General features: G+C 37.0%; 5 protein-coding genes and 1 pseudogene across 5 annotated transcripts; 2 read left to right on the top strand and 4 right to left on the bottom strand.

Annotated features, from left to right (window-relative positions):
- Positions 1 to 5,869: 5,869 nt before the first annotated feature.
- LOC109077200 (histone H4) lies at positions 5,870 to 6,273 on the top strand. The gene has a single exon (XM_019092802.2). It carries the CDS (start codon positions 5,918 to 5,920, stop codon positions 6,227 to 6,229), a length of 312 nt encoding a protein of 103 aa, XP_018948347.1. The 5' UTR covers positions 5,870 to 5,917; the 3' UTR covers positions 6,230 to 6,273.
- A 6,014-nt stretch (positions 6,274 to 12,287) lies between these two features.
- On the top strand, positions 12,288 to 12,705 carry LOC109103762 (histone H2B). Its single transcript, XM_019117103.2, has one exon. The coding sequence runs from the start codon at positions 12,326 to 12,328 to the stop codon at positions 12,698 to 12,700; it is 375 nt and encodes a 124-aa protein (XP_018972648.1). The 5' UTR covers positions 12,288 to 12,325; the 3' UTR covers positions 12,701 to 12,705.
- A 5,861-nt stretch (positions 12,706 to 18,566) lies between these two features.
- LOC109080550 (histone H3) lies at positions 18,567 to 19,071 on the bottom strand. The gene has a single exon (XM_019095595.2). The coding sequence runs from the start codon at positions 19,020 to 19,022 to the stop codon at positions 18,612 to 18,614; it is 411 nt and encodes a 136-aa protein (XP_018951140.1). The 5' UTR covers positions 19,023 to 19,071; the 3' UTR covers positions 18,567 to 18,611.
- Positions 19,072 to 19,619: 548 nt separating this feature from the next.
- On the bottom strand, positions 19,620 to 20,098 carry LOC122142509 (histone H2A). The gene has a single exon (XM_042753632.1). It carries the CDS (start codon positions 20,049 to 20,051, stop codon positions 19,665 to 19,667), a length of 387 nt encoding a protein of 128 aa, XP_042609566.1. The 5' UTR covers positions 20,052 to 20,098; the 3' UTR covers positions 19,620 to 19,664.
- A 529-nt stretch (positions 20,099 to 20,627) lies between these two features.
- On the bottom strand, positions 20,628 to 21,397 carry LOC122142503 (annotated as a pseudogene).
- A 1,426-nt stretch (positions 21,398 to 22,823) lies between these two features.
- On the bottom strand, positions 22,824 to 23,228 carry LOC109080858 (histone H2B-like). Its single transcript, XM_042753636.1, has one exon. It carries the CDS (start codon positions 23,201 to 23,203, stop codon positions 22,829 to 22,831), a length of 375 nt encoding a protein of 124 aa, XP_042609570.1. The 5' UTR covers positions 23,204 to 23,228; the 3' UTR covers positions 22,824 to 22,828.
- Positions 23,229 to 26,024: the final 2,796 nt, after the last annotated feature.

The following is a 26,024-nucleotide window of genomic DNA, read 5'->3' as shown; positions in this document are numbered from 1 at the left end:
TTAATTTTAAATATGTGAATTTTCTTGTCTTTTTACATAGAATTTAATGTAATTTAAACATTCAAAAGCCAAATTAAACAAAAGAATAATCCTGTAAAAAAAGCCTATAATTTCCTCATTATCTAAATTTTTAAAGATTATTACTTTTATTTTATGGTGAATGTTTTTAATAAAAGTTTTTTTTATGTAGTTTTCAATGACATTTACACGTAATTTTAAAAAACTGAAAAATATCTGTAAAATAATACAGTATATTTCTGTGGAAAAAACTTTTTTTTTTTTACAGTGTAGGTAACACTTACAGAAAAAAGTTAAGTTTATAAATCTTTAGATGTAACAACCAAAGGTAAAAACCTTGAAATGAGCGTGTTAAATATTGATGTGTTTAGTATGTGCGTGTTGGTGAGGATATTTGGGGAGACAATGTCCGTTTCTGTTGTGTATTGTATTAGTGTCACTAACCTCTGAAATGAGTGTTGGTTATCATTACAGATGGGTCAGTAGTGAGAATTTGAACAGATTCCGCTAAATTCTGAGTGAGATCTAAGTGAAAAGAGAATACTGAACTATGGGACGAGCTGTAAGTGGATTGGTTATCCCGCTCTGTGTGCTAACGGGTAAGATAATGACTTCTTTTGGCCTTTATGATGCTGAGGGTATAGGATCACTCTCTGGATTAATATTGTTAAAATGATTGGATTTGTGAAATGTTAAGATTGCCGTCCCCATAATGGGTTTTAAAATCCAAGGCAAAATTCAACTGAGGGTCTAAATTTTAACGAAGTTAACACTTTGTTATTCAAATGTAAAGGTAAAATATTTTAGACTTGACGGCCAGAGAACAGTGACTAATTGGCTAAAGTCACTAACCAAATTATACAGAGAGCAGCACCCTCACATAAAGAAAGGTTGGTGTGTGAAGACAAGGAGTGAATACAGTTCATGTAATATGGGTAAAAAAGTAAGGCTTTGTGGGTCCTCAAGGTATGAGTGGACGCAATAGTCTGGTTTATGTAAAGAACAGAGATAAGTTGAACAAAAAACTTTGGGGGGGAATCTGCTGCGCTAAACCGTTTGATGGAGGAAGACCGTAACAAGAGGTTTGAATTAATTTAAATAGCACACAGCAAAAATGAAGAGGTTTAAACAAATAATTGGGTTAACAAAAAAAAAACAAAAAAAAATAGGCTCTATGGAGCTGCTTATGACACCTGTCGAGTCAAATCAAATTAATATTTTGAAATACTATTAAGCAACAAAACTAGGAACTGTTCTAGGTTTTCGAGGAAATACTGATTATGATTATTTTTGTTTTTATATTTAAAGATGGCCTCAAATGGTGGTCTTACTTATTTTTGGTTTTATGTTTATTGTAATGAGTTATATTTTACAATATAACAAAAAATTAAGCAAATTTATCATAGTTTGTATAAGACATGTAAACAGAAAACGGAGAAGAAGAACACAGAATGATTTACTCTGGAAAATACATAACTTTTTATTGTGAAGAAAGACTAGTACAAGTGCAGAAATTGTGGGATGAATTAAGTAGATGAATGTGTATAGTGCAAAGTATTTTGTACAAATATGTGTTTAGTTACTAGAACCTTGTCAGACAGTACAAAGAGATGTTGACCCATTTGTGCCCAAATTTTTCTGAATGGTTTCATGCATATAGCCATGTTAATAGTGTCATATATAAAAATTTTCATCAATCATTTAGGTTTTAGTTTATTTTCTTGAAAATTGTATTAGGCTACACTCATGATTGTTTGTTTATTTATTTATTTACTTATTATTGAATATGAACATATTTTCATTCTTAGAAGTATGTTAGTTAAATGAAAATAAATAAAAATAAATAAAATGAAGAAAATATTACATCTATATAATAAAAATGGTATACCTGAGAGAAAATTACACATTGTTTTTTTAGGCCCATAGTATTCAATGGCTGACTGTAATAGGTGATTTCATATAATAATGTAAATGTAAATTCATTACTTGTCTAATTTCAGCATTACAATGGAATCATAAGCTACTAGTCATAAAAATTAATTAGGGTCCATGACCAATTAGAATGAAACACATCCAAACTGGATGAGGGGGCCTCAATATTTTGCCCTATACGAGACATAATGTCATAAAAGGGAGAAAAAGATAATCTACATCAATTAATTCAATGGGTTAGCTCTTTATCTTTCCATTCTTCGTCTTGTGTGACTGCCTGAAGTTTATAAACTGCTGCTGTCACTTGAAAACTGGAGATCTCCACCCCTCATGGACAAAGGCAGACACAGAAGAGGGGCAGTAGAGCCGTGGAAAGATTGTGCTCTCATCTCCTCCTTTTGACAGATTCATTCCCTATTATATTAAGGTCTACTGTACAGCAGAGATGTCAGTTAAAGGGTTAAGTGTATGTTTTAGGTGGGATATTATGAAAGCAAAAGGCAGAAACAAGACCAATAACCTTGATTTATTAAGACCTGTTTAACACAGTATACCCCATTTCCCCGTGATGATATGTACTTACAAGTCATTTGCCCACCGCACTTTGACTAAGTATACAAAAAACTATAGATCTCCTGATCTAAGATTTGTTTTGTTTGGATGATTCTAGAGGCCTTCATGATTATGTAGTTATATATATATGTCAACAAAATTTACTTATTAGTAATATGAAAATTACATTTTCTTTGGGAGGGTTTTGCCATGCTTCCTGGAAGTAGGGGTACATGCTTTATGTCTGTTGATGGGGCATCAATATCCATATGTACAGCACTTTCAAAACATTTACACCTAAGCAGATATTTACAAACACATTTAGTTTCTGATGAAGAGACAGTCAACACCAATCAAAAGTTACCCAAAACTATATCTTTGTGATTTATGGAATGTTACATTATAGAACGTTCACATGGTGACGTTAGACAGCTCCATGATGAAGAAAACTCTTCTCCACTCTTAATAATTCTTTAAAGTTAAACGGATGAAGACATTTTTAAACAATCCCACATCATGTTCCAGATTAATTCAGCTGGAGGTTTACATTTTTATTTATTTATTTATTTATTTATTTATTTATTTATTTATTTATTTATTTATTTATTTTGCACTGCAACTTTGACATCTCTAAAATACCTTTGACTTTATCTAGTTTTTATAAAGGATTTAATAAGTTGGTCAATTATATGCTATATATAATTATACTTTTTTTCTTTACATAGCTATTTTATTTGGAACAATAATATTATATATATAAAGGTCTTTAAACTTATTTGTTGACCAAAGTCTTCTCAATAGCACATCAATCAAAGACATTCATTCAGTTATTAATAGATCTCAGATTTCTTTACCTGCTTGTGTGAGTTTTTGGGATAACATTTAGTGATACAGAAAGGGAAGAGTTTGGGCTTCTTCGATAAAATAATAAAGAAAATCTTTGTATATAGGCTAATAAAGTTGTTGAAGTCTCTATCAAAACGATCCATAATTACTATCTGGTAAATTACAAACTTGCTAAATTTAACAATAGCATTTCCCTCATTTACTCCTTCCTTCAGTCTGAAGAAACAATCAATCATTTATTTTGGGACTGTGCTTACGGTAAAGTGTTAACCTTGTATGCTTTAAATTTTTAAAATGATTAACAGTTGAAAACATTTGTTAGAAATGTAGAAAAAGTAATCAAAAAGCAATCAAATGTAAATAAATTACTTTAATAAAGCTATTGAGTTACACTACATATTAAGTTTTAAAGAGAGTAACTGGTAACCCATTACATTTATTTATTATTTTTGTTTATTTATTTATTATTATTGGTTGTTGTTGTTGTTGTTGTTGTAGTCTCATAATCAGATATATGCATACTTTGCGTTTCTCTTTTTTTTTTCTTCGTATGTCTGTTGTCTGTGTTTGTTTTAAAACAATTATTTGACAGACTGCAGTTAAATTTTTTTTATTATATTTTGATCCATTTTTCTTTCTGGAAATGCGCTTGATTAAATTTAGGCTAAATGAGCTGCAATATTCAAGTAAAATATTGATTGTATTTTTATTATTATTATTATTATTATTAGTATTTATTTTTACTTTTTTTTTTTTTTTTTTTTTTTAATGTGCTTCTGTTCACAAATGTGACAATCCGATGTACAATCGAGGCGTGGTTTTTTTGACCTGACTAATCCCTTTAACACTTTTTTAATAGAATCAAAAACTCTTATCTAGGCTATTACCATTCCCCCTTATAACACAGTGTGGCATTAAACTAATAAACAGATAACTTATCACTTTTCCAGCTTTCCCCCTCAAGCCACAGGCCTGTAAATTGTGTAATTTGCTCTTTATTGGTGTTAATGTAGTTTTTCCACATGCATTATTTTTTGTGCTTGTGACATTTCATTCACAAATGCATCTGATACTTTAGTTTTAAACACAGCTGTCCTGGACCCCCACACGACTAAAGGTTTAGGAGGAGAGATAGGTATCCACAGCGCTGGATTTCACCTCCCAAGATCCTGGATATTTAAAAAAAGTTTTTGTTTTGTTTTTTTTTTAATTTGACCCTGGTCAAATTCGGCCTGAATTTGAGCAGTGTAAAGGCTCTTCTCTATTCCTAAATCATACACAACCACATCACAGTGTTTTTTCCCGCAGGAATGTGAGATTATGGAAAAATGGACCCTCGGTCTGTCTGGGGATCTGGGGGCAAGGCCTTGCAAAAAAAAAAAATAATAATAATAATAAATAAACAAATAAATAAATAAAAATAATATAATTTAAAGTTTTACAATTGTCTATCTGGTGCACTTGAGATTTCAAAATTAAGAGCTTCAACCTGAGCTCAGTGTGGAAATTTATCAAAGAAGAAAAAAGCCTATTCATTGACCCAACTACGTCGCTGGAGCATTATTTGGTACGTCATAGCGACGAATATGGCCCGGTTCAGTCACGTGTGTTAGCTGGGCGCACACCTTTGTACAGTAGAGAGAGAGAGAAAGAGACTTTGACTTTTACACCCCTTTTTATTCACCATAGTTAAAAAAAAAAAAAAAAAAACCTTGTGGATATACATTATTACATCGCAATCACATTACACACATTTCCTCTTTTTAAATAAATAAATAACAGCATTACCAAAATTACCAATTAAAAACCAACCCCCCATTATCATGCACTGTAACCAGTGCTTCCTTAACACACCATCTCCATTTAAAAAAAAAAGGAGAGAGAGAGAGAGAGAGAGCGAGAGAGAGAGAGCGAGAGAGAGAGAGCGAGCGAGCATGTGAACGTGTGTTGGTCTGACCCGAGCGGCAACCTCGCGCTCTCTCTCGTAAAGCTAATGAGGAAGTGACTAAAACTGCAATTCATCGACTGGCCGCTTGAGGCTGGCTGCAAAAGGGAGTCAATCCCATAGACTCCCAATGTTAAAATGCCCAACTTTACAGGAAAAAAAAAAATATATATTATATATATATATATATATATATATATATATATATATATATATATATATATTATATATTATATATATATATATATATAGTTTAATATTCTAAGATGTTATAATATTCAGTTCCATTACTGTGATGTTCATTTAATTATTATTATTGTTATATTATTATTATTTTTCTATATATGTACACTAAGCTTTGGCAATATTGTGGATTTTATCATTTACATTCATGCCAATAAAGAAATATTGAATTGAATTGAATTGAGAGAGAGAGAGAGAGAGAGAGACAGAGAGAGAGAGAGAGAGAGAGAGAGAGAGAGAGAGAGAGAGAGAGAGAGAGAGAGAGAGCTCCGTCTTCGGGTGTTTCAACTAGGTCCTGTAGACTACTGTAAAGCTCTTCTCTCGCATCTTCTGCTTTCATATCTTCTGTTGTACAACGAAGAATCTTGAAGGTCTGTAACAATGTCTGGAAGAGGTAAAGGCGGTAAAGGACTCGGGAAAGGAGGCGCTAAGCGTCATCGCAAGGTTCTGCGGGATAACATCCAGGGCATCACCAAACCCGCCATCCGTCGTCTCGCTCGCCGCGGTGGAGTCAAGCGTATCTCCGGTCTGATCTACGAGGAGACCCGCGGTGTGCTGAAGGTGTTCCTGGAGAACGTGATCCGCGATGCTGTGACCTACACCGAGCACGCCAAGAGAAAGACCGTCACCGCCATGGACGTCGTGTACGCGCTGAAACGACAGGGACGCACTCTGTACGGCTTCGGAGGATAAACACATCACTGTTCTCAAGAACACCCCAAAGGCTCTTTTAAGAGCCACCCACATTTTCAAAAAGAGTGCATTTCATAATATTTGGGTAACTAATCATTTTACACGCATACATAATCTGAACCTACTGTTAAAAATAGTAACTCAAGTTATATGAGACTAGTAAACCTTACTTAAATACTTGCTCTGTCCGATATGTAAAGACTGTGTCTGTTCCCCAAATAGTGAGGTCAAATATAAATGTAATGTAGGCTATAGAGAAAAAAAAATAAATAAAAAAAAACCTAAATGACCTAAAACAATTTTTAAAGTTTTGGCTCCTAAACATTAGAGCAATGGCACAAAAAGCAGTTATTGTAAATGAAATGATCACAGATAATAGTTCTGATGTACTATGCTTGACTGAAATCTGGCTAAAACCAAATGATTATATTGGTCTAAACGAGTCTACTCCACCAAACTACTGTTATAAGCATGAGCTCCGTCAGACTGGTCAATATACAGTGATATTCTCAATGTTACCCAAGAAAACTAATGCTAAAAATAGGTGTATATCTGTCAAAGGGGTAAATCTATGGAATAATTGTGATATGGAATTACAATTAATTCACTTTGCAAATGTAAGAAAATGTATAAAAAACATGGTGTTAAATAATTATATGACTTATTTATCAATACATTTTATTTATTATATGATCAAAAAAAGGCTGTGAAAATTAATCTGCATTGTTAATCCTTTTGGTCTTTTATTTTAAAAAAAATCACAAAAATGTATCCTTTCATTGGATAATAAGAATTTAAAATGGGGGGGAAATATCATTATGAAATAAATGTTTACCTTTTCTCTAATACACATTGGCCATAATTAATAGCCCCCTTTTATTCAATACTTTTTGAAACCTCAATTTGCCAGTTTAACAGGTCTAAATGTTCTCCTATAATGCCTGATGAGGTTAGAGAACACCTGACAAGAGATCAGAGACCATTCCTTCATCCAGAATCCCTCCAGACCCTTTAGATTCCCAGCTCCATGTTGGTGCTTCTCTTCAGTTCACTCCTCTCAGTTTCCGTAGGGTTCAGGTCAGAGGACTGGAATGGCTATAGCAGAAGCTTGGTTTTGAGCTCAGTGACCCATTTCTGTGTTGTTTTTGAGGTTTGTGTTTGGGTTATTGTACACTTGGAAGATCCAAACATGGTCCATTATAAGATTTCTAACAGAGTCAGTCACTTACTGATTTTTTATCTGTTGGTATTTGATAGAATCCATGATGCCATGAATCTAAACAAGATGTCCAGGACCTCCAGCAGAAATATAGGCCCACAACATAAAAAATACAGCAGTATATTTCATTGTACACATGGGGTACTTTTTTCCTCTGTGTTCACCAAACCCATCTTGAGTGTTTGCTGCTACAAAGCTAATTTTTTAGTTTCATCTGATCATAGAAGCCATTCCCATTTAAAGTTCCAGTCGTGTCTGATAACTGAATATGCTTTAGTTTGTTTTTGAATGAGCTAGGAGAATTTTTCTTGTAACCCTCCCAAACATCATGTGTTGATGTAGGTTCTGTTTGACTTTTTTTTTAAAGGTTTTCTGAACCAGAGACTCAACTATTTTCTGCAATTCTCCAGCTGTGACCCTTGGAGAGTCTTTAGCTACTCAAACTCTCCTTCTCACTGCACATTAGGACGATATAGACACACGTCCTCTTCCAGGCAGTTTTGTAAAATTTTCTGTTGGTTGGAAATTCTTAATTATTGCCCTGATGGTGGAAATGGGAATTTTCACTGCTCTAGCTCTTTTCTTAAAGCCACTTCACCAATTTGTGAAGCTCAATTATCTTTTGCTGCACATCAGAAATATATTCTTGGGTTTTTCTCATTGTGATGGATGATTAAGGGAATGTGGGCTTTGTTTTCCCTCCTCTTTATATTTCTGTGAAACAGGAAGCCAGAGCTGGAAGTCGTGGCCTAATGGTTAGAGAGTCGGACTCCCAATCGAAGGGTTGTGAGTTCGAGTCTCGGGCCGGCAGGAATTGTGGGTGGGGGGGAGTGAATGTACAGCGCTCTCTCCACCCTCAATACCATGACTTAGGTGCCCTTGAGCAAGGCACTGAACCCCCCAGCTGCTCCCCGGGCGCTAAAATGGCTGCCCACTGCTCCGGGTGTGTGTGTTCACAGTGTGTGTGTGTGTTCACTGCTCTGTGTGTGTGCACTTCGGATGGGTTAAATGCAGAGCACGAATTCTGAGTATGGGTCACCATACTTGGCTGAATGTCATGTCACTTTGTCACTTTCACTTCACTTTAATGTTTATAATCACGCTGGAGTGCTCAAAATTGTGAATATGAATGGGAATATACTTCAGAGATATTTTACTCATAAGAATTTATAGGGGTGCCAATAATTGTGACCAACGAGTATTTGAGAAAAACATTCATTTCATAATGATATTTCCCCTGCATTTTAAATTCTTATTATCCAATGAAAGGATGCATTTTTGTGATTTTTTTAAATAAAAGACCAAAAGGATTAACAATGCAGATACATTTTTAGAGCCTTTTTTGATCGTATTTACCAAGGGGGCCAATATTTTTGGCCTCGACTGTATGTTTGTAATTAAACATACATTTTGGGAAATGTATTTTGTAACTTGTTTATCTTGTATGATCAAATCTAGTGAAAAAATGTATGTGCATTGGTTAAATATGTATAAAGGGTAGGCTTTTTCAGAATTTATTTATTCATTTATTTTTTGTGAAAAGTTGTCTGTAAGGACTGGAATAAACAGAATTGATTGATAAAAACAGGATACAGGTTTAACTCATTCGAAATACTTCTGCTTAATGTTACACTGTCAGATATGCAAAATAAATCTATAGTATCTCTTGCTCTACTGTGTATAGACCACCAGGGCCATATACAGATATTCTAAAAGAATTTGCAGATTTCCTCTCAGACCTGTTGGTTACCGTTGATTAAGCACTAATAGTCTAAGATTTTAACATTCATGTTGATAATACAAATAATGCATTAGAACTTTACTGACCTAATAAACTCTTTTGGAGTCAAGTGAAACGTCACCGGGCCCACTCATCATTTTAATCATACGGTAGATTTAATTTTATCGCATGGAATCAATCTTACCGATATAGATATCGAAATAACCTGCCTGATTTATCTCAACTGGTCTGTGTACCCATAAATACACACAAACTAGACAAAATGACTAGCAACATGGACACTATCTTCTCTTATACATTAGAAGCTGTTGCCTCAATCAAACATAAAAAGGTTAGAGAAAAACATACTGTGCCATGGTATAACAGTAATACCCATTCTCTCAAGAAAGAAACTCGTAATCTTCAGCGCAAATGGGAAAAAAAAAACTAACTTAGAAGTTTTTAGAATTGCATGGAAAAACAGTATGTCCAGCTATAGACAGGCTCTAAAAACTGTCAGGGCCGAGCATATCCACAAACCAAAACAATCCAAGGTTGTTATTTAGCACAGTGGCTAGATTAACGAATGACTAGACGCCACCCAATCTAAATATTCCCTCACAGATAAATAGTAATGCCTTTATGAATTTATTCAATGATAAAATAGATAACATCAGAAATACAACAGCAAATGTAGATTCTACAGCATCTAATACTTCAGTTTTATCCATCGCACCCACAGATAAACTGCACTGCTTTACAACTATAGGACAGGAAGAGTTAAATAAACTTATCACTGCATCTAAACCAACAACATGTTTATTAGATCATGTACCCACTAAATTACTGAAAGGGTTGATAACTGTAGCAGAAGAACCACTTCTCAATATTATTAACTCGTCATTATCTTTAGGTCACGTCCTAAAACCATTCAAGCTGGCGGTTATTAATCCTCCTATTAAGAAACCACAACTAGATCCTAGTGAACAGACCCATTTCAAATCTTCCATTTATGTCTAAAATTTTAGAAAAAGTTGTGTCTGCTCAATTGTGCTCCTTCCTACAAAAAAAAAAAAAAAAGATCTCTATGAAGTATTTCAGTCGGGCTTCAGGCCCCATCATAGCACAGAAACTGCACTTGTTAAAATTACAAATGACTTGCTTCTTGCTTCAGATCAAGGCTGCATCTCATTGCTAGTTTTACTTGATCTTAGTGCTGCGTTCGACACCATAGATCATGAAATATTCATAGATAGATTACAAAACTATACAGGTATCCAAGGGCAGGCTTTAAGATGGTTTAGATCCGATCGCTACCACATTGTTTATTTAAACAGGGAGTCATCTCATTTATCACCAAGTATGGAGTGCCACAAGAATCTGTCCTAGATCCTCTGCTATTTTCAATATACATGTTGCCCCTTGGTAACATTATTAAAAAATACAGGATTAGTTTCCACTGTTATACTGATGATACAGTCTCAACAAGACCAGATGAAACTTCTAACTTATCTAAGCTAACAGAGTGTGTTAAAAATGTAAAAGATTGGATGACCAATAATTTTCTCCTATTAAATTTGGATAAGACATAAATATTATTTATTGGACCAAAAAAAAAAAAAAAAAAAAAAAAAAAAAAAAAAAAAAAAAACTTACACAGAATCTCTTAGTTTACAATTTGTTACTTCCTCTACAGTCAAAAATCTGGGTGTTATATTAGACAGCAACTTGTCTTTTGAAAACCATATTTCCCATGTTACAAAAACAGCATTCTTCTTTCTTAGAAACATTGCCAAGCTACGAAATATATTACCTGTTTCTGATGCAGAAAAGCTAGTTCATGCGTTCATGAACTCTAGACTGGACTATTGTAATGCACTACTAGCTGGTTGTCCTGCATCCTCAATAAACAAGATACAGGTAGTCCAAAATGCAGCGGTTACGAAAAATTATCATATTACCCCAATTCTACAGTCTCTCCACTGGCTACCTATTAAGTTCCGTATCAGTTACAAGATATTATTACTTACCTACAAGGCCCTTAATGGTTTAGCTCCTGCATACCTAACTAGTCTTCTACCACTCTACAATCCATCACGGTCCCTAAGGTCACAAATCTCTGGACTTTTGGTAGTACCTAGGATAGCAAAGTCCACTAAAGGAGGTAGAGCTTTTTCACATTTGGCTCCCAAACTCTGGAATAGCCTTCCTGATAATGTTCGGGGTTCAGACACTGTTTAAATCTAGATTAAAAACACATCTCTTTGGCCAAGCATTCAAATAATGCATCTCATAATCTTGCACTGCAGTTATATCTGATCAAATGCACATTATTATTCTTTAGCTTGGGTTAAACAAAGCAATTGTACTTGGTTGGAACAGCAGCTACGCTAATTATGTTTCTATTTGTTTCTCTGTTTTGCCACGGAGCTTCAGTCTGGATCCAGAACACCTGAGAAGAGATGATGATAACCCTGAAACAACATACAGAACTACCAAATTTTGCTATAAATTTGATAGCAACATATAATAATTGCTATTAATAGTGTTCATCGTATGTTTGATTAAGTCTTTAATTAATTTTTCCATACATGTCTGCCATTTGTACATTAACTGACAGTCACCACTGATAAGCTACTACTAAATATATTGTAGAAACCAAATTTTATGTAAAGCTTTGCAACGATTTGTATCGTGAAAAGTACTATACAAATACAGTTTAATTGAATGGACATAGAGGTGTTTTTGTCTTATATAAATTTTAAATTGTTTTTCTTGAAAAAAAAATGGGATTAAACGGGTTAATATTAAATGAAAGCCGTGTTAATTTAATGTGCAAAACAATGAAAATAGTTTATTTTTCTTCTTTCTTAATATTTGTGTGTTTATCACAAAGACATCTTGAGCGGGAAAGTCAGACAAAGAAGCGCGTGTGGGAGGCGACGGGAAGCGTTCAAATTTAGAAGCCTGTGATTGGCTGATGTGTCTTTCTAGCCGCCGATTTCTAACCAATGAAATATGTTTCTTTCATTCATTGTGCGAAAAGACACAATCAGGGAACAGCAGCCAGCCCTCTTAAATTAGCATGAGCATTCAATAAATGCCCAGTACATGCTCTTGAACATATTCTGATTTGTTCTACAGATCGAGAGAAAACATGCCTGAACCAGCGAAGTCCGCGCCTAAGAAGGGCTCCAAGAAGGCCGTCACTAAGACCGCCGCTAAAGGAGGAAAGAAGCGCAGAAAGTCCAGGAAGGAGAGCTACGCTATCTACGTGTACAAAGTGCTGAAGCAGGTTCATCCTGACACCGGAATCTCTTCTAAGGCGATGGGGATCATGAACTCTTTCGTCAACGACATCTTCGAGCGCATCGCCGGTGAGTCGTCTCGTCTCGCTCACTACAACAAGCGCTCCACCATCACATCGAGAGAGATCCAGACCGCCGTGCGTCTGCTGCTGCCCGGAGAGCTGGCCAAACACGCCGTGTCTGAGGGCACCAAGGCCGTCACCAAGTACACCAGCTCCAAGTAGAGCTCCGCTCCGACTCTCCGAGACCCAAAGGCTCTTTTAAGAGCCACCCATCTCATCCCTTAAAGAGCTTTTGTAACTTTCATCAATATCAGATGTGTGAATTTATGGAAAATTAGTATTCATATTGAATGTTTCAAGTTCGCAATTCACAACCTTTTTTCATTGTTATTCTTGCAGTGAAATACCCTGTTTGCGTTTGACCACAAATATAATCATGTTTGTTTACTAACAATTTTGCGTTACTGCTTTGACCGATAAACGTCAGTCTATAAAAGCTTGAATTACATAAAATAGTCTAAGTGGTTAATATGATTTCAGTGTAAAATGTTTTCTAAGCTTAAGGCTTTATGGTATGGAGTTGCTATATTGCCTTTAATTTATACTAATTTCACTGTTCTTAAAAAAAAAAAAAAAAAAAAAAAAAAAAGTAATAATAATAATCTATTGCTCTATGGGAATTGAAAGGGCAGGCTTTAAGGTAGACAATGATGTGCAGTTTTTAAGTCACATGGCATTTGAATGTCGTCCAAATCTTTTTTTCTTAGTCACTCTCACGTGTTTTTTTGCGGCATTTCTAGGTAAACTATGTAATTTATATTCACAATTCAACTTTGTCTAACATAGTTTTACTTTAAAAAGAAAATATAAATGTTTCTATATGGCAACGCTGCACCACAGTTGAATTGCAGTTATGTATTTCTCTGATGGAATTTTTTTTATAGCTAGTAACAATAATGTGTTTGCAGTTAATTATTTAAAGTGTTTACTGTAGTAGTAGTATTTATGTATAAATAATTATTTCTTATTTTCAGAAAATGAGTACAGCAATATTTTACGGAAAGGCCAATAGGAGAGTGCAGAGCTGGCTCTTCTGTATCATGAGAGTGAGGATGAGATAGCCTTCAGTGAAGTCTAAATGATAGGGATCTACTTATTTTTGGTTTGCTTGAGTTCTGAGTATAATAATCTATCAATGCAAATTTAACTAGAAAAGAAAATCATAATTTATAGAAAAAAAATATATACGTGTCCCTACCAATATCCAGCGACTGCCAAACTGTCCCTAGCGATAATTTTGAAAAAAACAAAAAAATAAAAAAATAAATTAAATATATGTATATGTTTTGTAATTTCGCACTTTCAAGGACGTGTATTTATTTTTTTATTTTTTTCAATGGGCGGAATGTAGTCACTCACCGGACAAGAAGCACAGTGCCGCCTTTAGAGCAACTCACAGGTGTTGCACCCAATTCAAGACAGCAGTCCAAAACAGTTAATATAGAAGTTCACTTCAGGAATGAACAGAGTTGCATCGATGAGTTTGAAGTACGGTGTTTAACAAAACAGAGCAAACAAAGAGAAAGTGCAATCTATGGCTATTATTAGCTCCCTATATAAAACATACTGACAGAAAAAGGTTGGGCGGAAAGATACACAATCTTCCAGGCTAGGATAAAGTCATTACCAACATTAACAATAATTTGGGACAAATATTATGTGACTTTATGGTAAAAAAAAAAAAAAAAAAAATGTAAGTGGCACTCTGTGGTGCAGCAGGATTTAGAACAGCATCACCGCGGACAATCTTTAACTTTAACTTCAAGTTGTTCAACTGAATGTTAAAAATCAAATTGTTAGCTGAAATATCCATAAAAAATAAATAAATAAAAAAACTGTAATAATAGCGTGCGGTTTATGTCAATCAGATGCGCATGAAAGTTGTGTTAGTTACTACAGCAACAGCAGAGTATTCTTTCAGAAAGAATCATCTTGGGTCCAATTCGATTAAAATGAAGTGATGCGTGATAAAGACTCTGATGCTGATGTTGTTGGTTCATAAAATATAAATTCTTTAATTATTGACTGTTAAACATACTAAAAAAAAAAAACCTATTAAGGAGTTATGAATATGTTGGCAAACATAACCTGTAAATGAAGACTTTAAGTGACATGAAACTGTGGTCAAATCAGAAAAGCGGAAATTATTGGGTGTTTGGTGCGGGAGGAGTTGCGGGTACTTGGGTTTATGTCCCCACCGATGTCAAAAGGAAACCTACGCCCTTGCTAAATACATTAAGTATATTAGAGTATGCAAGATAATACTTTTACTTAAAGGATAGTTCAGCCAAAAATGTAAATTCTGTAATCATTTACTCACCCTTCAGTTGACTATCTTGTTTGACTATTAATCAAGTTATGGAATGTGTAACCTTATGTGCGCTTATGAGATATTAAAGAATTCTGCTTTATGCTATATTTCTACTCTCTAAGATGAGACTTGAATAGTGTGTGTGTAACAAACCATACTGATAAAATTGTAGCTATGGCTAGGCAGCCTTGAAATTCTGATAAGTTCTCTGCGTATGTGTGTTAGTATCTGTCTGTACAGGGAGAAGCTCAGACAGATATATCAGATATACGTCTTTGGAGAGACTTGTCAGCACATTGACACAATTAGTATCCTCTGGCAAGAGTATAATTGTTGGTGATTTTGAATTGTATGCGCTGCCTACGAGCTCCATCGAGAGTACTGAAGCTGACTTCTGCTGATGAAACTGCAAACCATGTTCTTCAGTAAATTTTTCTTTAATTGAACGCAACTCTGACTCCTGATCTTCATTCATCATATCTGGTCCTTGGGTTATAACTGTAAATTCCCCTAAAATGCCATGCCATGGGTGGTATATGCATAGTTTTGATTTGCTATAATTGATAATTGGATCTTCTTTTAATATTTAGATAAATATCTGATGTATGATTCAAACTGTTATTATTTTTTTTTTCTTTTCATTTTTCCAGGAAAAAGAAAGAAAGAAAGAAAGAAAGAAAGAAAGAAAGAAAGAAAAAGAAAGAAAGAAAGAAAGAAAGAAAGAAAGAAAGAAAGAGAAACTTTTGTAGGCCAGAAAACAGCAGGGCTGTACCACACACCACAATCGTGCACAGTTGCTCTCCATTGAGTATAGTTTATTGATTTATTTTTTCTGATATCATGTGATATTTTGTCTAAATTTAAAAGTCTTTATTTTACTCCTACCCTGACTGCAGCCACCTGCTATCATCTGTTTTCAAGGCAGTCGGTTGAGCCTATAGTCAATATGAAGTGACAGTTTTCATATTCCCTATTGTAGGGGAATTTACAGTTAAACCCACAGACCAGATATGATGAACAAAGACCAGGGGCCTCATTTATAAAGTGTGTGTACGCTCAGATTATAGTGTGTATACATTTAAATCTACGTCAACGCTCCTATTTATGAAAACGTGGAATTTATGGCTTCGACGTGGAAAAGTGCTTAGCGTCAAGTCAGGATCTGAGCAAATGTACACACTTTTTCTTGTTTGAGTACTGCAGGTTTTTGGAAATGTAAGCTGTTCTTGCAGCTCGCTGTTCTAAATGAAAGAATTTGGATGATGACTGGTGATCACATTTATGACATTAATTAGGAATTGTTTACAAGAAATCAATGTGTTTTTTAAACTGTATAAACACATTTCATTACATCAAATACACAAAATAATGTTCTTTTTTAGCAACGTCACATGACCCCTTCATGAAAATACGATACAAGACTAACTAGCAGTTGACAAGTGGTTATCAGTCTTACTTTTCCAATACAAATAAAACCAGCCTACCTTTTCATAACTGAATATAAAAAAAATTATGACCAGTGTGCAACCGGCCCCAGTTCTTTATTTAACCTTGTAAGATCACTGGTGAGACCCCCGCGGTGAGGTGAGGAGTTTACTTCTGTGTGGGTTGTTCAAACCCAAGCTCTAATCAGAAACATCCCATAAACATCCAGATATGAAGTACCTTTTTCCTCAGCTAAAGGTTTCATACAATATGTGACCCTGCACCACAAAACCTTAAGTGTCTTAAGTGTCAAGTTTTCAAAATTATTAATATGAATTAATATTTATGGTAGGAAATTTACAAAATCTATTCATGGAACATGATCTTTACTTAATATCCTTAATAAAAGAAAAATCTATAATTTTGACCCAGTGTATTTTTGGGCATTACAAATATACCCCAGCGACTTAAGACTGTGCTCCAGGGTCACATGTTATTTTCTATTTTCTAATGTTTAAAGATGAAGAATAAAGTAAATGCTTTAATGGTAAATTGGTCATGTACAAGAGAGGCCTTAATTACCTTTGTGACCTAAGCTGTCATAATAAATGTGTTTTAACGTGTTGGGTGCTTTTCTCAATCCAAGGAGAGAGCGTTCCAGTGAGAACACATGCAGTTGTATACTATTCAAGTTTCACATGGAGAAGTCCTTCAAATCATTTATTATTTCAAATAATAATAATAATTTAACTTAATTAACCAGTCAAAAGATATACTATATTGAAGCGGCAGTGGTCTCCTCACGATGCTGTTTGTGGCCCGTCACACTGAACATGTATTCTGCGTTTGGAATGAAATCTCACGTGAAAAACCCTGTGAAGTGTACTTCGCAAAACACTTATGGTTGAATGTATCCAAAGACTTTAAAAGGAGTGCACCTTTAATCTATATAAAAAAGGTCCCTTGAAGCAAGTGTGCAGGTTAAGGTTATGGACAATTAAACAGACCTATTTACTAAATATACCACCCAACAACATCACAGGACTGAACAATAGGACCTACTATTTGTGTAAATGTGATCTTAAAGGCTAAACAACAAGTAAAGGTTTATTTTAGTGGAGCTAAAACTGACGTTGTAATATTACAACAGTGGGCCTTACAGGGTTCAAATACACAATGTAAAACAAAATAAACAATTTATGCATTACATATTATTACAAATGCCTGCAAAGGACGCCAAAGGCCTAGTAACTTCTGTTGTTACACTTGACGATCAAATCCTTGTTTAATATTGACCAAACATTTAATTCAAATATCCATTTTGATTTTTGGCCACTTTTTATATATATATATATATATATATATATATATATATATATATATATATATATATATATATATATATATATATATATATATTTTGTGATAGAAATGCTACAGCCTCTATAATTTCTTCAACAAAAAATGTGGACATCACAACCCTTACAAAAAATTAACCATTTTATTTTAGTAAAACTGCTTAATTTTCTTTTCTTTTGATTTCTGAATACTTGAGACAATAAACTCAATCAGACAAGAGTATTAATTAAATCATAACCACAGGTAACTGTCTAGAGCTACAGCTGTAATTGATAAATAATACAATTCAATTACAATTTATTTATTTACGTGTACATTTTATTAAAGTTCTGTTTTGAAGTCTAAAGCTTTTTTCCATAATATTTGAGGGAGGGGTCACAACAAATACAATTCTGGGCATCAGTTTGGCCAGCAGCGGCAGACACTTTTGGGACTTTCATATCATCATCATCATCGTCATCATCATCATCATCATCATGGCTCCATCAGTTGAGCCGCAGGAACGCGCACCAAAGTAAACGGAGAGCAATCAAACATCAAGTCAGTGGTTCTGACTTCCCCCATAAATAAGCACCAATTATAATGAAATTATCTCGACTTAAACATAGCAAGATACATTTATGACGTAGTTGTGAATTTACAATTAACATTTATGAAATTGCACTTGGCTGAACTACAAACACACACATTAGAAATATTGTATTTTGTTTTATTTACTTTTATTTTTGTTTTATTTATTTATGTTTCGTTGTGAAACAGTAATTAACAGTATTTAACATCGGTTACGTTTCGCCTGTGTCTCTATAATGGGAAACTAAAGTTAATAAAAACGTATAAAACTAAGACCCAGACAAGATTCCTTAAAATATTAAGGAAGTGTTGCTCTCTACTCGTTATACTCAGAAATTCTCTCGTTCAGTGAGATTTTGGTGGCTCTTAAAAGAGCCTTTGTGTGCTGAGTGGGAGTCAGCAGGGAGTTTAAGCGCGCTCTCCGCGGATGCGGCGCGCCAGCTGGATGTCTTTGGGCATGATGGTGACTCTCTTGGCGTGGATGGCGCACAGATTGGTGTCCTCGAACAGACCGACCAAATAAGCCTCGCTGGCCTCCTGCAGGGCCATGACAGCGGAGCTCTGGAAGCGCAGGTCCGTCTTGAAGTCCTGAGCGATCTCTCGCACCAGACGCTGGAAGGGCAGCTTGCGGATCAGCAGCTCGGTGGACTTCTGATAGCGACGGATCTCTCGCAGAGCCACGGTGCCGGGCCTGTAGCGATGAGGCTTCTTGACGCCGCCGGTGGCTGGAGCGCTCTTACGGGCGGCTTTGGTAGCGAGTTGCTTCCTCGGGGCTTTACCGCCGGTGGATTTACGAGCCGTCTGCTTGGTTCTTGCCATTCTCAAGAGTTTTCCGTCTCGTGTTCCTCAACAGAATATGACTGTAGTCTTATGCTGGGGCTTTTTGAACTCTCCTGCCACATTGGGCGGAGCGTCACCAGCAGCATTTGATTGGCTATTGTGTTTACGTCGCAACGTGAGGCGGCCAATGACAGTGCGTTACCTGTTTTCGAACAGACAGCGACAGTCTGCGTTTCCCGCTCAAATGTTTTCTATTCAGTATCTCGTATTTGTTCTCCTTTACATATATGATCATTAGAAGACTGCTCTGTTAGAATCAGAGCTTATAAAAAGATGCTTTATTTACACTACACTTGACAGTGAGGTGGAGGATGTTACAATGAATGTTGTAAGATGTGTTATGTTCCTCATAGCAGTGAAACATTTTATGTGAGATAGTCTTTTTTTATTATTGAGGATCACTTTGTGCCGTTTCACTCAAACTGAATTATGTACACAGTAAGACTCATAATTCTGTCTATTGGCACCACTTGTGTCCAGTGTAGATAAACGCAAATCGTGTGTGCTATATGTATTAAAAGAAATAACGCTGTTCTAATTTATCAAAGTATTCAAACTGCTCTTATAGAGAAAGTTGGTGGCTCTTAAAAGAGCCTTTGGGAGTTTGGTGTACTCTCGTGTTTATTTGGTTTTGGCGGGTTTCTCGGTCTTCTTGGGCAGCAGCACGGCCTGGATGTTGGGCAGCACGCCGCCCTGAGCGATGGTCACTCCGCCCAGGAGTTTGTTCAGCTCCTCGTCGTTGCGCACCGCCAGCTGCAGGTGACGGGGGATGATACGGGTCTTCTTGTTGTCCCGAGCGGCGTTTCCAGCCAGCTCTAGAATCTCAGCGGTCAGATACTCGAGCACAGCGGCCAGATAAACCGGAGCACCGGCACCGACGCGCTCGGCGTAGTTGCCTTTGCGAAGAAGTCTGTGAACACGACCGACGGGGAACTGCAGCCCTGCTCTGGAGGAGCGAGTCTTAGCCTTCGCTCTGGCCTTACCGCCGGTTTTGCCTCTTCCACTCATTATTCAGTTGTAGTATACGCTACAAACCAACGCAGAAATGATATAGCGCCGTGGCATGACGATCAGTTTTTAAGAGAGCGTGCTCGTCGTGTGTTGGTCAGAGTCTGCCACAGCTGCAAACCAATCACTGCAAGCCCCTCCAAAACTCCAAACCCCGCCCCTCTCTGTCAGCTTTTCGTTTTAATGTTGTAAAAAATAAAATAATACACAGATACGCAGAAAACGTATATTTATTTGCAAAACACGTGATTAACTTCAAAAGAAGATAAAATAATGGCAAAGTAACCAAAGTATAAAATCGCAGGTTCACATAAATATTGATAAAATAAAAATGCTTGCTTTTAAAAGCCTCTGAGGGTTCCTTCAAATCAGATCTAGTCTTTGTTGAATTGCATGCCTTTTATTAATGTTTTATCTGAAATTATATTTAGCATTTTCTTGTAAACACGATGCAATCAAGACTTTTACATAGAATGCATTTTAGACATATTGAGCTAATACTAATACAAGAATATACTCTTAAATACACAAAAGCATTCAATTAAAATCATTACAATTGTGCTCTTTAACTGTAGCAAGTGGGTGGCTCTGAAAAGAGCCGTTTTGTTTTAGAAAGAGAAAAAAAAAAAACACAAAGACTGACGCTTATTTCTTTTTGGGAGCCGCCTTTTTAGGCTTGGCTGCTTTAGGCCTCGCCGTCTTGGGTTTGGCTGCCTTGGCCTTCTTGGGGCTCTTGGCTGGTTTCTTGGCAGCTGCTGGATTCTTTGCTTTCTTGGGGCTCTTGGCTGGTTTCTTGGCAGCTGCAGGCTTCTTCGCCTTTTTGGGGCTCTTTGTGGCCTTCTTTGCAGCGGTGGCGGCCGGTTTCTTCGCCTTCTTGGGGGATTTCTTGACGGCGGGTTTCTTGGCTGCAGGCTTCTTTGCTTTCGCTGGAGTTTTCTTGGCGGGTTTCTTCTTGGTCTCGGTTTGCTTCTTGTTGAGTTTGAAGGAGCCGGAGGAGCCGGAGCGCCGGTACCTTTGGTCTGGACCAGGGTGCCATTGGTCACCAAACTCTTGATGGCGAGCTTGACGCGGGAGTTGTTCTTCTCCACATCGTAGCCGCCCGCAGAAAGAGCCTTCTTCAGGGCGGCGAGGGACACGCCGCTTCTCTCCTTGGACGCGGACACAGTCTTGACGATGAGGTCCCTGACGATCGGCCCCGTTTTCTTGGGCTTAGACGCCGATTTCTTTTTGGGAGCTTTAGCCGGCGGAGCGGCGGCAGCTGGAGCGGTTTCAGCCATGTCTCTGAGCGGTTATATGTTCACACGTCGAAAGGCGGAATACAATGAATTGCTACAGAGCGGCACTGCGGAACTTAACTGCTACATGAGAACCGTGTAGACTCAACACCCAGCCTCACAGAACTAGCCTCAGCGAATACCTGACGATCTGTTTCAAACACAAAGTAACACGTATATCTGAACATGTTTGCAGATTAGAAATTAGATGCTAATGTTTTCTTAGTTGAAATATATACGAATTATCCGTCTGTAACTTTTTTTTTTTTTATATGAATATATTTAAAATGCGATTGATTCATGCGATGGTAATATATATATATATATATATACAGCATCATTACAGTCTTAAGTGTCATAATTCTTAAATAATTTTAATATTCCGATGAACATGAAATAATCAGTACCTATTATTTTCTATGTACAATAATTTGATGAATAGAAAACTAAATAACAGCAAATGGGAAACAAATGCAGTTCTTTTGAGTAATACATTCTTTAAAGAATCACGAAAAAATAAGCTGTACAACGGTTTTCAACAGAAAGTGTGAATATGTAACAGAGTACACTTCTGATGATGGTTTTGTTATTTATCGTTAACTATTAGAATTACACTGATGAACATCAAGCCCTGTGTATGATATTTAAGTGCATGCTGTCACTGCGTCTTTTAAACCAGTATTTTAGATATTTTGTTACTAGGACCGTGATATGACTGCTCTATAATAACCACTGATATCAACTCTCGAGACACAAATAAGCAACCGCAGCTTCAAAAACAAGCCCAATAATATTTGATTATTTATTATCATCAATAGTATTTATCAATTATTTATTACTAATCAATGAGCTTGGAAACACAATCCACTCATCTCCAATCAGCAGAACAGGGACTGGAGAGATGGAAAAGGGGGAGCTGTAATATAGACACATAGTTATAACCTAATAAAATATATCCAAACCAAATATATTTATATACTGTTAGTATAAGTATAGGCCTACTATTTTATTAATATATCAATAAATAAAAAGATACAAAACACTGTAAAAAATTAAAAATGTACCTTATAAAAGAAAGACATCCCACACCTTCGTTATGTCTACGACTATCATCACTTGGATTATACGTGCTTCATGTTCAACGTGATTTTTCTCCAGTGAAGGGGAAGAGTGTTTAACGAATTATTCTACGCTACAGCAATGACATTACCGCACTGATGACTGAAAGCAGACAGTGTGCATTGTAGTTTAAATGCATTGAAGAATACGTAGAGAAACTATCTGCGTGTCAGTTTCCGAGCAAGCTTTTTTACTTAATTTAAATGAAGCCCGAAGTTACGTATAAGCTTGTAACGCTAGCCAACTTGACAACGGCTTTTATTCGCAAAATATGCAAAATCAAATCCTAGTAAAAGCAAACCACAGAATACCGAAAGCTCTTTAAGGGATTAGGTGGGTGGCTCTTAAAAGAGCCTTTGGGTCTCGGAGAGTCGGAGCGGAGCTCTACTTGGAGCTGGTGTACTTGGTGACGGCCTTGGTGCCCTCAGACACGGCGTGTTTGGCCAGCTCTCCGGGCAGCAGCAGACGCACGGCGGTCTGGATCTCTCTCGATGTGATGGTGGAGCGCTTGTTGTAGTGAGCGAGACGAGACGACTCACCGGCGATGCGCTCGAAGATGTCGTTGACGAAAGAGTTCATGATCCCCATCGCCTTAGAAGAGATTCCGGTGTCAGGATGAACCTGCTTCAGCACTTTGTACACGTAGATAGCGTAGCTCTCCTTCCTGGACTTTCTGCGCTTCTTTCCTCCTTTAGCGGCGGTCTTAGTGACAGCCTTCTTGGAGCCCTTCTTAGGCGCGGACTTCGCTGGTTCAGGCATGTTTTTCTCTCGATCTGTAGAACAAATCAGAATATGTTCAAGAGCATGTACTGGGCATTTATTGAATGCTCATGCTAATTTAAGAGGGCTGGCTGCTGTTCCCTGATTGTGTCTTTTCGCACAATGAATGAAAGAAACATATTTCATTGGTTAGAAATCGGCGGCTAGACAGACACATCAGCCAATCACAGGCTTCTAAATTTGAACGCTTCCCGTCGCCTCCCACACGCCCTTCTTTGTCTGACTTTCCCGCTCAAGATGTCTTTGTGATAAACACACAAACATTAAGAAAGAAGAAAAATAAACCATTTTCATTGTTTTGCACATTAAATTAACACGGCTTTCATTTAATATTAACTCGTTGAATCCCATTTTTTCCCCAGACATGAACATATCCAAATGATGTGTTATTGGTAACCCTTTGAAATAATTATTTTTAAAAATGATTTTGGAAAAGTGTGTAAAAATTGATTTATGGTCCGTCACAATTGTGACCGGAGGCATAATGTGTGTGCCTCCGGTCACAATTGTGACGGACCATAAATCAATTTTTACACACTTTTCCATGAACTCTTTTTTGTAACGTATATCAAATTTTTATATTAGTGCTACCATTATTATGACATTAATATTGTAACTTATTTGTAACATTTGAACTTTTAATTTAGTGCAATATTTTACAATTACAACATTTTAGTGCAATTTTCACTAAGAACTGCAATTGGATGTGTATTGTATTCCTACTGTAAGTTCACTGTTATCCCACCATTCACTACTGTGACCATCAAAATATTTTCTCATTCTATGACGAAACTCAACAAAACTGAATATATGTAAATTCATATATAGACACCTCAAAGATAATGTGTACCAAAAATCTTTGTCATATCTTTTTGTTAACATATTTTAGTAGCCTTTTGTTTTGGAGCTTTGATGCAGTCATCATCTTCTCAAGGTGCAAACAGGAATTAAACTGCTCTGGTCATGTGACAATTTGGGCTAGACATGTGAAACTGCCCATATTTAATTGAGACTCTTTATGTTTTCCCATATTTGCAGAAAGTGCACTAAAACTTTAGTTAGTAAGGTTTTTAAAGCTTCATAAATGAAAACCTTTTTCATGATCACTGACTGGTGGGATTAAATGGGTTAAATCAGTTAATACACCAATAAAAACAATTTAAAATTTATATAAGACATAAACACCTCTGTGTCCATTTAATTAAAGCTTTACAGAAAATTAGGTTTCTACAATCTATTTTGTAGTAACTTATCAGTGGTGACTGTCAGTTAATGTACATATGACAGAAACGTACGGAAAAATCAATTAAAGATGAACAGACGATGAACACTATTAATAGCAATTATTCCAGTCCCGAAGAAGCCATCTCCATCGTGCTTCAATGACTACCGTCCTGTTGCACTTACTCCTATCCTCAGGAAGTGCTTTGAACGGCTAGTCATGCACCATATCAGGTCTGCCCCAACCCGGACCCCTTCCATTTTGCATATCGGTCAAACCGCTCGACCGATGACGCCATCGCAACTGCCCTCCACTCAGCACTCACACATATAGACAAAAAAGGACTCATACATCAGAATGCTGTTCATAGACTTCAGTTCAGCATTCAACACAATCATCCCTCAACAGCTCATTTACAAACTGGTCCAGCTGGGACTCAACACTTCGCTGTGCTACTGGCTGTTGGACTTTCTGACTGGAAGACCTCAGGCAGTACGTGTCGGCAGCAACACATCCAGCACCATCACACTGAACACTGGGGCCCCCCAAGGATGTGTGCTGAGCCCCCTCCTCTTCACTCTGCTGACACATATCTGCACATATAACTCCAACCTCTTTATGAAGTTTGCGGATGACACGACTGTGGTGGGTCTCATTAACAACAGATATGAGACAAACTACAGGAGCGAGGTGAGCCGCTTGGCCGGGTGGTGCAGTGACAACAATCTCTCTCTGAACGTGGAGAAGATGAAAGAAATTGTTGTTGACTTCAGGAGAGTGCACACTCAGCATGCTCCTCTGACCATCAACAGTGCGACTGTGAAGAGAGTGAGCAGCACCAAGTTCCTGGGTGTGCACATCACAAAGGACCTCTCCTGGACCGACAACACCGCAGCACTGGCCAAGAAAGCACAGCAGCATCTCTACTTCCTCCGCAAACTGAGAAGAGCTAGAGCCCCGGCCCCCATCATGTGCACCTTCTATAGAGGCACCATCGAGAGCATCTTGACGAGCTGCATCACTGTGTGGTATGGCCCCTGCAAAGCGTCCTGCCAAAAGACTCTTCAACGCATGGTGAGAGCAGCTGAGAAGATCATTGGTGTCTCTCTCCCCTCCCTCCAGGACATTTACGGAACCCGTCTCACTCGCAAAGCCCTCTGCATTGCAGGTGATCCCACACCCATCACACAGCTTCTTCAGTCTGCTGCCATCAGGGAGGAGACTGCGGAGTATCCAGGCCAGGACCAGCAGACTGAAGGACAGCTTCATTCATCAGGCTGTCAGGAAGTTGAACTTGCTCCCGAACTTGCCCCCCCTTCCCTCTTCTGCCCCAGGCACCACTGAACTATGAACTAACCCCCCAGGTCCCACATCTCCAGGTCCTTCCACTCCCCCCTCCCACTAACATTCAATGACATGCACCAGTCACTTTGTGCCGCATTGGTCTGCTCACTACCTCATTCAGCATAGAACTGATGTCATTCTACTACCTCTTCAGTCAGTTTAAATAAAAGAACTGCTCGCTGAGCCCTTTGTCACTTTAATCAGATTGAATAAGCTTCTTTTTTTTGTTGCACT

Source organism: Cyprinus carpio, chromosome B25, assembly GCF_018340385.1.
Source record: "Cyprinus carpio isolate SPL01 chromosome B25, ASM1834038v1, whole genome shotgun sequence".
Lineage (NCBI taxonomy): Eukaryota > Metazoa > Chordata > Actinopteri > Cypriniformes > Cyprinidae > Cyprinus > Cyprinus carpio.
The sequence above is the reverse complement of the archived record's forward strand: the minus strand, read 5'-3'. Positions and strand labels throughout refer to the sequence as shown.

Excerpts from the sequence above, each read along its gene's own strand:
- LOC109077200 (XM_019092802.2), top strand. The coding sequence starts at position 5,918 with ATGTCTGGAAGAGGTAAAGGCGGTAAAGGACTCGGGAAAGGAGGCGCT.
- LOC109103762 (XM_019117103.2), top strand. The coding sequence starts at position 12,326 with ATGCCTGAACCAGCGAAGTCCGCGCCTAAGAAGGGCTCCAAGAAGGCC.
- LOC109080550 (XM_019095595.2), bottom strand. The coding sequence starts at position 19,022 with ATGGCAAGAACCAAGCAGACGGCTCGTAAATCCACCGGCGGTAAAGCC.
- LOC122142509 (XM_042753632.1), bottom strand. The coding sequence starts at position 20,051 with ATGAGTGGAAGAGGCAAAACCGGCGGTAAGGCCAGAGCGAAGGCTAAG.
- LOC109080858 (XM_042753636.1), bottom strand. The coding sequence starts at position 23,203 with ATGCCTGAACCAGCGAAGTCCGCGCCTAAGAAGGGCTCCAAGAAGGCT.